The following is a 9,879-nucleotide window of genomic DNA, read 5'->3' on the forward strand; positions in this document are numbered from 1 at the left end:
GTTCTTCGTTTGTTTATTCTCGCTTTTGTAGCTAAAGTAACTAGTATTCAAGGCAACCTTATCAAAAAAAGAGAAAAAAGTATACGAGGCAATAGTGTACCTTGGGCCAAAACCATTGCATTCTTACAGCTACAGGATATGTAACAACCTTTTTTTACAACTCCAATCCCCTTTTCTCACAATTCTAAAAAGATCGAGTATTAGAATTTTAGCACCCCCTCGAGTCCCTTGATTTTAGCACGATCGCTTTATTGGCTTGTATCGGCATAGAAAAAAACTCAATTGAACAAACTCACATACAAGCAAGCGCGAGCAAAAAAGTGTCCAAAATGATTTTCACCCCTCAATTTTGCTTTAAAAATCAAACTCTCACCTCAACTATGAACAATAGATAGTCTCTCCCCCCCCCCCCCCCCCCCCCCCTATCCTATGGAATGTTTATTTCACCCTTGACATATTCAATCCTCCATTTATGAATACCTTTTTATATTATATCCATTTTTTTAACCTAGGTATTTATAAATTTTTACTTCAAATTCATGTTATAAGTAGAATAATCCTTTTATGAATTTATCACAAAATCAAGTGTTACTTTTTAAGATTGATATTTTAGTGTTACATACATTAAGTATATATTATGCATGTACATGCATTTGTATATATAAACGAATTTTGGTTGTCATTAACAGAATATTTTGAATTATAATTTAAAATTTATTTATAATATACTCCCTCCGTTTCAATTTATATGAACCCATTTGACTGGGCACGACATTTAAGAAAGAGGGAAGACTTTTGAAACTTGTGGTTCACAATAAGTCTTGAAAATTTGTGTGGCCGTAAATCATTCATAAAGTGAATTTGTTTTCAAATTAGGAAAGAGGTCATTCATTTTGGCACGGACTAAAAAAGAAAATAGGTTCAAACAAATTGAAACAGAGGGAGTAATAGATAATCTTTTAGGAATTTGTTATGGAATATACTTCTATCTGACAACTGAAGAGAAATTTTCAATTCCCACATTCTTTATCTAGTTTTCTAAGTCTAGAATCATAGTTAAAGCTTAAGTTAAAGGTCTCAGGTGTTACAGATATCGACTCCATTGTTGAGGATGGAAGAAGAAAGGTAGGATGGGACAAAAACAGGCAAAAAAAAAAAAAGGTTAAAAAAAAGGGCCTGGTCAACTTTTTATCTTTTTCTCCTTTCCACACGATTTTGGGAGAGTGAAAACACTAGGAGCGGGTCAACCATATCGGGGCCTAAAGCCAAATTTTAATGAGGGGCCTTAATTTGAATTTTTTCATATATATTTATTTACTGAAATTTATTTTTCTAGCTTTTCGATACGCAAAATGACCAATATTTTTCTTATAATCCTTTCAATATCTCTTGAGACATTGTTGATCTTAGGTAAGACTTTATCAATTTTAATTTTGAAAATTTTCTTTCCGCCGAGGCAACTGTAACAGAAACTGTCGACAGATATATGCTAATAAGTAAGGAGTATTGAGAAAAAATATTGAAAGGTAAGTATACAGTACAATAGTTTATGAGAGAATAGATACACGAACTATATTCCTGGCATGAAATCACGTGATCTCTAAAATTGCATTTATGGAGTACAATACGTTCGACCTTTCTCTCACCAAACTCTTCTTATTCTCTTCCAATCCCAAACAGTAACCTCTCTTCCCTTTTTTATGTTAACAAATTAGTACAATTTCTTTCTTCTAAACTGCTAAATATTTTTTTTTTAAAATAGAGGGTACATAACTACATATTGGGCCCTCATAATTATGGGGTCTTAGACAATTAATTGCTTAATGGACAAGCGGCACTGAAAAACACATCCCTTGTCATATCATCGTTTGAGGAGATATTAAACTCACGTGAAAATTTTTAAAGGGGTAAAAGATTACTAATAAGTTAATTGCTAAAGTAAATTTTAGAGATAAGTTAAGAGGGGAATTTTATGTATTTTTTGATAGATAATTTCATATTTATGTATGTTTTTGTAATGACTCGTCCACGAGTATCCCCAGTAGTTCATTTTACGGTAATAGCCGGTTCGGTGGCGCGCTTCAAACACATTATGCTTCTTACATGCATCCTACTTAAAATAATATAAATATTCTTTTTGAAGAAAAAAGGGCTGTGATTTGCTACTCCACAATTAAATACCGAATAAATATAATCTCAAATTTAGAGGGTGTTTGGATTGGCTTATTTTGCTCTGTCTCAAATTTTTTGTCATGATTACTAAAAATAGTTGTTTCAAATTATTTATCGTTTTAGGAGTTCAAGGTAAAATTAATTATTTTTTCCTATTTTATTCTTAGTAGAATTTTGTCATTAATGGAGATAATCATAAATAGAATAAACATTTAATGGAAAGAGATTATAATTTAGATAATAAGGATAAAGTTAGTCAAATACTCCTCCTAATTAATACTCCCATCGGATCAAAAAGAGTGTCTACTTAGCCTTATTTTCTTGGGTAACAAAAAAGTCCACTTATCAAATCAAGAAATATTAATCTTATTTTTTCAGATTTGTCTTTATTAAGTGTTATGTGATTCAATCCCAATACCTATTTAATTAGGGACAATTTAGTCAAATTACTTATTTTTATCCAAAAATTAGTATTTTCATAAAAGGTGTGCAAATAGCTAAGTAAACACTCTTTTTGTTCCGAAGAAAGTATTTCTTAAGAGGTGTGTATGATAAATAAGCAACAAATAAACTCTTTTCTACTGGTGTTTGAGAAAGATGAAACTTTTAGGCCAAAACAATATACAAAAAATAAATCAAAAGTCAAAAATTGGGTATGCTTGTGACTTTTAGCTTTAGCTTATAATCTAATTTAAAAAGTCAATTCAAATATTCTCTAATACTAATGTAACCAAACGGCTCTTTAATGTACTGTCGGCACCAAAGTATCTTCTTTGACTAATGCTTTCCTCAGTTCTCTGTACACTCACTTTAATGTACTTTTAGTTCTTTGACAGTGTTGCTGACATTTTCGTTAACAGCAAGTTGGAGGGGTACATGTTTATTTCTCAATGTTATGTTTTCAAGTAGAAGTGGGTTTATTTATCAATTATTGAGAGCCAATTCTAGCCCCTCTTTTGTTTTTTAATTCAGAATAGAGGTGACAACTCTCTCCAACATGCTATATTTTGACTCTCAAAAATAGCTTTTTGCTAATTCCATATTTTTCTTGATGGGGATTGGACTTCAATTTCAAAGGTTATGTTGTGTCCATAGTGTTAAAAAATTGTTATCAATCTTTGCAATTGTGGTAGCTGTTGTTGTGCTGCTATCTCAATTACTTGCACTTCCCTATGAGAATTACGTATCACTGCTATCAAATAATGCTGCTAGACAGTTGGAAAATGTTACAAATGTGGATGGAGTTGGCTACAAAGATGAAATTGGTTTGGCTACTGATGAAAATAGGAGTAATGTGGAAGTTGATTCAGTGCTAGGGTTTCAGAAATCAAGAACCAATACTTATCCAGAAAAGAGATTGTATGCAAATTCAACTATAGGGTTTCACTTGAATATAAGTATAGATTCAAGACCAAGGGAAATAAGGAATCAATCGGCTCGCATAATCAATGTGGAGAATGTGATTGCAGATACTGGTAATAAGATGTCTTTACCATTTAATGATAAAGGGTTAATGGGAAATCAGGCAAAGAGTTCCAGTACTAAGTTGTTACAAGCTGGTTTCAAGATTGATGGTGCCTCCATAATGAGGAGTAAAAGAAGAAGACCGGCATCAATCTCTTACATGAACTCTTTAGTGCTGCAGAACTCTATTAGTTCACTGGTATGACTGCAGATGTCAATTCTAACTAGAGTGAAGATTAAGGTGTGTTTGGTATGAAAGAAAATGTTTTCCATGGAAAATAAGTGATTTTCTTGCTTATTTTCTAGTGTTTAGTAAGTAAGCAGAAAATATCGTCTCGTCGACATTTATATATAATCTAGGCAAACACTGTAGGGGCGAGAGGTTAAGGGTCGGGGTGAGGTTGCCTGTGGTGGTTGGCTGGGGTGGGGGGTGGAGTGATATGGAACGGGGAGGAGACAAGTGGTATCACTTATATATGAGACTTGTTTTCCCTATTGCCACCAGGGAAGTTATTTTCCTGATTTTTAAGCAACTTTTTTTCCAAGAGAAAATGTTTTCTAAAACGTTTTGACCAAACATTGGAAAATTGGAAAGCACTTTCTATGAATATATTTTCCTCCATACCAAACACACCTTAATGATCAATTCATTCTTGTCATCTTACTGCTTGAGTTGTTGGTTGTAGAGACCACAATGGAATTCTGCACATGAACGGGAACTCCGAATCGCGAAGCTTCAGATTGAAAGTTCTCCTATAATTAGAAACATTCCAGAAGTTGCATCTATCTTTCGAAATTATTCCAGGTTTAGGAGGTAACTGGATTTGCTTTTGATTCTTAGTTACTACAACTTAAATGAATGTGTTCATGCTTTAATGTATCGTTAGATCTTTATTGCAATAGGTATGATTGCAACGCATTTATTCATCACCAAAGTGTTTTCGAGTCTTCCTGATGCTGCAATATAGTGCGAATGTAGCTATTATATTGGTTTGGCAGGTAGGAAAGGCTTGAGAAATGTTTATCAAATGGGAACATTGATTCGTCCATGCCAAAATATCTGATTTTCCCCCGGATATTTATACTGTTAAGAACTTGAATATTAAAACCTAAGAAAATAGTATCTCTGTTTTAGAAGTACAACTATATACTTGTGATTTGCTTTAAACTTAGTTCCATGAGCTGACTAAATGTATTGTTACTTTCTTTTATGCTTAGTTTTGTGTCAAGGTGACCCACCTGTTGGAGGTATTATCATGTGCCCAATGAATAGAGTTTTTGCATTTGTTAGCATGAGATTGTGATACATTATAGCCATTTGAAAGACAGTTTCATTTTGTACTTTAATTGAGTCAAATAATCAGCCTTGTTTTGGGGAAAAGCATGCACCAGATGTTGAATTCTTTGATCCTATTGCAGGAGCTATGAACTGATGGAACGCATCCTTAAAGTGTATGTTTATAGGGAAGGGGAAAAACCAATATTCCATCAGCCATATCTGCGAGGTATTTATGCTTCTGAAGGGTGGTTCATGAAACTGATGGAGAAAAACAAACAATTTCTTGTGAAAGATCGCAAAAAGGCTCACTTATTTTATTTGCCTTTTAGTTCTCTGAGGCTAAGAGAAGCTCGATCAGAACAAAATTTTACTCACCAGAAAGATTTGGAAAATCATCTCAGCGATTACATTGGAAAAATCTCAAGAAAATATCATTTCTGGAATAGAAGCAGAGGAGCTGATCACTTTTTTGTTGCTTGTCATGATTGGGTATGCTTTCTCTTGAACTCTCCATTGTGAATGTTGTGTTCAAGTTTTGACAGTCTAATTGTGTCAATCTACTCCTCCTCAAAATCTCTTCTGACAATTTTAGGGAAGTGAAAGAATAAAGGAGCTCTTTTCCTTTTCAATAAAAGTTTCTAGTCAAAGCATTCAGTTATGTTTTTTGTTCTTTCATTTCTTTGGAAAAAAGTTGAGTTTTGAAGAATTATAGGATGTTTTCTGAATCTGCTACTTGGATGGCGTCCTTACCAAATCTGGAGTACCATCACCTTCAACACTTTATTTTGCTGTCAGGTGTCCATGTATCATTCTTTTACTAAAAGCAAAAGTACGTTATAGGCACCCCGACTCACGAGGAAGAACATGGAAACATGTATTAGAGTTCTCTGCAATTCAAATATAGCTGGAGGCTTCAAGATAGGGAAGGATGTCTCTCTGCCAGTAACCTATGTTCGTTCAGCTGAAAACCCGCTCAAGGATCTGGGAGGAAATCCTCCTTCAGCAAGACCTGTCCTTGCCTTTTTCGCTGGAGGCCTTCATGGTTATCTCCGTCCTATTTTGTTGAAACATTGGAGTGACAGAGAACCTGATATGAAGATTCTTGGGCCTATGCCTCGTGATCCTGAGGGTAAAGCAAAATATAGGGAACTTATGAAAAGCAGCAAATATTGCATATGTGCTAGGGGTTATGAAGTCCATACTCCAAGAGTTGTGGAGTCCATACACTATGAGTGTGTCCCTGTGATCATATCAGATAATTATGTGCCATCTTTCTTTGAAGTTTTCGACTGGGAATCGTTTTCTGTCTTTGTTTTGGAGAAAGATATACCAGATTTGAGAAACATCCTTCTTTCAATTCCTGAGGAGAAGTACATGGAGATGCAGCGTAGGCTGAAGATCGTTCAACAGTATTTCCTTTGGCACAAAAATCCTGTAAAGTATGACTTGTTTCACATGATCCTTCACTCAATCTGGTATAACAGAGTATTTCAGGTAAAATCTAAGTAAGGATGTCAAAGGACTTCAGGATCTTTTATATGGAGGGACATCAGTAGGAGCAAATCCCGATAAAGGATTCTTGAAAAGAGTAGAGGAGACGCAGATATCTTAGATGATTTGAATGCTTTAAAAATCATATGCGGTACCGGATATGATCAAACTCTTATACATGAAGAATGTACCTGCCTGATAACTGTTTAAGCTTAATTAGTGAATTGATAATGTTGGCGAGGTGAAGTAAGCACTAACTGCTGATGCCTGACAGTATCCTTCCTCTTTGATGCCCCGTGTATACTTGTATAATGCTCTGACAATTTACCTATTGTTGCCATTTATCTATAGATGAATTTCCTAGCTCTCTTTCCTAATTCATTTTTCGTACCTGCCACATTTCTCTCAAGTGGAATGACACCCCAAATCTTTGCTAGCCTGACAGTTCGAGCTTTGATTCATTTCTTTTCTCTTTTTCTCATTTCTTTTCTCTTTTTCTCAATCTTGTTCTTGCATTGTGGAGCTTTTGGCCTTAAAATATCGCAATGGCTTTTTATACTTATCTCTGTAAGGATTCTGATCTTTCCATTTTCTCCCTTCTCTCAAGTAGAAGTGGAATTGTGATCCGGATGCATTACTTGCTTATGGGTGTAAGAAATTTTGCTAATTTACAAATATTGTAGCGAGAGTTCTTTTAAATTGCTGTTCGAGTAGGGCAGGTCATGTTGTGGATACACTCATACTGCCGTATAGGTAGAGTTGTCAATATGGGCTTGGCCCGCGAGGCCGGCTCAACCCAACCCTTTATTTAAGTAGGGTTGGGCTAAGATTTCATTGGCCCATATAGAAGTGAAGCTCAAAAGCCCAGCATCTCTTGGCCCGCTGGCCTCAAGGGTTGAACTGAGGTCAGCCCTTAAGGCCAGAAAAAAATAGTAAATTAATTAATTATAAAAAAATATTCCCTCTGTTTCAATTTGTTTGAACCTATTTCCTTTTTAATCCGTGCCAAAATGAATGACCTCTTTTCTAATTTGGAAACAAATTAACTTTATGAATGATTTACAATCACAAATTTTCAAGGCTTATTTTGAACCACAAGTTTCAAAAGTCTTTCCTTTTTCTTAAATGTCGTGTCCAGTCAAATGGGTTCATATAAATTGAAACGGAGGAAGTATATAAGTAAATTAAACAAAAAGATAAAAAGTAATGAGAAAAAAGAATGTACTTACTACTAAGTAGTAATTAGAAACTGGAATAATACTTTTTAATCTTAGAATTTATATTATATTTAATTTCTTTTGAATGTGATCTGAATTGGTGATTAAAAATAATAATTTATATTTATTCTTTTGAATTTTTTCTTCTATGATATGGATTTGCGCAAGAATGGGTGGTAGAAGATTCTATTTTACAAAAGTTTCATGTTCAAATTGTACCCAAATTCTCTTAGAAAATGTTATTTCGGAGGTCGAAAAAACTTAAAAGGCTGGCCCGTCCTAGCTCCGGATCCGCTTAGGGCTGGGTTAGGCTGCCATTTTGCAAGCCCTTCAATTAAAAGGGTCAGCCCGTCCTAACACATTTAACTCTTTGGCCCTTTAGGGCTAGGCTGGGTTGGGTTGGGCTGGGCCAGCCTATTTTGACACCTCTACGTATAGGGATGGCAGGTGAGGCGGATTGGGGCTTACCTCGCAAAAATTTCAACCTACCTCGCCCTGCTCCACTTAATTTTTTTTTCTCTGTTTTCATTTTGTTATTTTGCTAAAACAAACGGAAGTAAGTTTAACATTTCATTGCCTACAAGCCCTATTTGATACCTGGAACTAGAGCTGTCAATATGGGTTTGGCTCGCAAGGCCGGCCCAACCCAACCTTTTATTTAAGTAGGGTTAGACTAAAAATTTTTTGGCTCATATAAAAGTGAGGCTCAAAAGCCCAGTCTTTTTTGGCCCCCCAGCCTCAAGGGTTGGGCTAGGTCAGCCCTTGAGGCCAAAAAAGAATAATAAATAAATAAATTTTTAAAAAATATATAAGTAAATTAAATAAAAAGACAAAAAGTAATAAGAAAAAAGAATGTACTTACTACTAAGTAGTAATTAGAAACTGGAGTAATACTTTTTAGTGTTAGAATTTATATTATGTTTAATTTCTGTTGAACGTGATCTGAATTAGTGATTAAAAATAATAATTTATATTTATTCTCTTGATATGGATTTGCACAAGAATAGGTGGTAGAAGATTCTATTTCATATTGCAAAAGTTTCATGTTCAAATTGTACCAAAAATCACTTAGAAAATGTTATTTCGGAAGACGAAAAAATTTAAAAGGCTGGCCCGTGCTAGCTCGCTTAAAACTGGGTTGGGCTGTCATTTTGCAACCCGTCCTAGCCCATTTAATTCTTTGGTCCTTTAGGGCTGGGTTGGGCCAGCCAATTTTGACAGCTCTACCTGGAACGAAAGAAATATATATTTTTAATCACTAAAAGCTTACTTTGAGACGCATCACTTTTTCCTCGTTTTTTATTTGCATTTTTTTTGTCTGATCAAGATCAGTGGTAAGATGATTCAGGTCGTTTATACTGATTTGTATCCTTGTGCTATTTTACACTACTGTACCAAAACAACTCTTTATCAACCCCCCGTTAACAGCTACGGTCAACTGTATCACTATCGTTACCAAATGAGAATGTCCTTATTTGCCAGAGGTTGAATTTTTTAGACTAATCAATTTCTAATTATCGTGATTAGCACCAGAAGGTGCCACGTCTCCTGCATGGACCGATTAAACCGTTTCTTGCTGTTAATTTTTTCAAACCCCCTAAGTGAAAATTCTGAATCCGTCATTGATTACTAAATATACCGTTCTCGCTACCGATTTGTTCTACCGCTAAAGACCGTTTTCATTAACAGTTGAAGGCAAAATTAAATAATTAAAAGTGTGTCATTTTTATTATTTTAGTCTTTTAAATGAAATGATCACACTTCAATAGGGTAACCGTATAGACAAATATTCTAAATTAGAGTCTTATTAGCTCATTATCAAAGAGAATTTTCACGTATTTGATCATGACATAAAAAAGGGGTTTGAACTTTAATAAACCACAACGAGTTATTCCCTGAACCAACTACATTTTGTACGCTTTAGGTATTTAGAAAAAAGTATTCCGTAGTTATTTGAGAATTCTTTACTCCCTCTGTTCACTTTTACTTGTCTATTATTTTAAAAATAAATTTTTATTTTTACTTGTCACTTTTAGCATATCAAGACAAGATAATTTCTTTTTTCCTATTTTACTCATACTATTAATTACTCATTTAAAATCATCTTTCCAATTCATTATGAATATGCACTAATTAATATGAGTATCACGGCAAATTAAGCATTTCATTTATCATTTTTTAAAGGATGTGCAAAGTCTATAGTGGACAAGTAAAAGTGAACGGAGGGAGTATTTCTTAAGGAGCCGTTTGGACATG

General features: G+C 34.4%; 1 protein-coding gene across 1 annotated transcript; it reads left to right on the forward strand.

Annotated features, from left to right (window-relative positions):
• Positions 1–2,904: 2,904 nt before the first annotated feature.
• On the forward strand, positions 2,905–6,785 carry LOC132644728 (probable glycosyltransferase At3g07620). The gene is made up of 4 exons (XM_060361339.1): positions 2,905–3,835; positions 4,323–4,450; positions 5,056–5,404; positions 5,756–6,785. Exons 1-4 carry the CDS (start codon positions 3,224–3,226, stop codon positions 6,422–6,424), a joined length of 1,758 nt encoding a protein of 585 aa, XP_060217322.1. The 5' UTR covers positions 2,905–3,223; the 3' UTR covers positions 6,425–6,785.
• Positions 6,786–9,879: the final 3,094 nt, after the last annotated feature.

Source organism: Lycium barbarum, chromosome 1 (assembly GCF_019175385.1).
Source record: "Lycium barbarum isolate Lr01 chromosome 1, ASM1917538v2, whole genome shotgun sequence".
Lineage (NCBI taxonomy): Eukaryota > Viridiplantae > Streptophyta > Magnoliopsida > Solanales > Solanaceae > Lycium > Lycium barbarum.

Bases quoted from the DNA above. Each gene is read 5' to 3' on its own strand.
- LOC132644728 (XM_060361339.1), top strand. From the start codon at position 3,224: ATGGGGATTGGACTTCAATTTCAAAGGTTATGTTGTGTCCATAGTGTT. The intron at 3,836-4,322 runs GTATGACTGCAG...TGTTGGTTGTAG, and splicing joins AGAACTCTATTAGTTCACTG to AGACCACAATGGAATTCTGC. The intron at 4,451-5,055 runs GTAACTGGATTT...ATCCTATTGCAG, and splicing joins AATTATTCCAGGTTTAGGAG to GAGCTATGAACTGATGGAAC.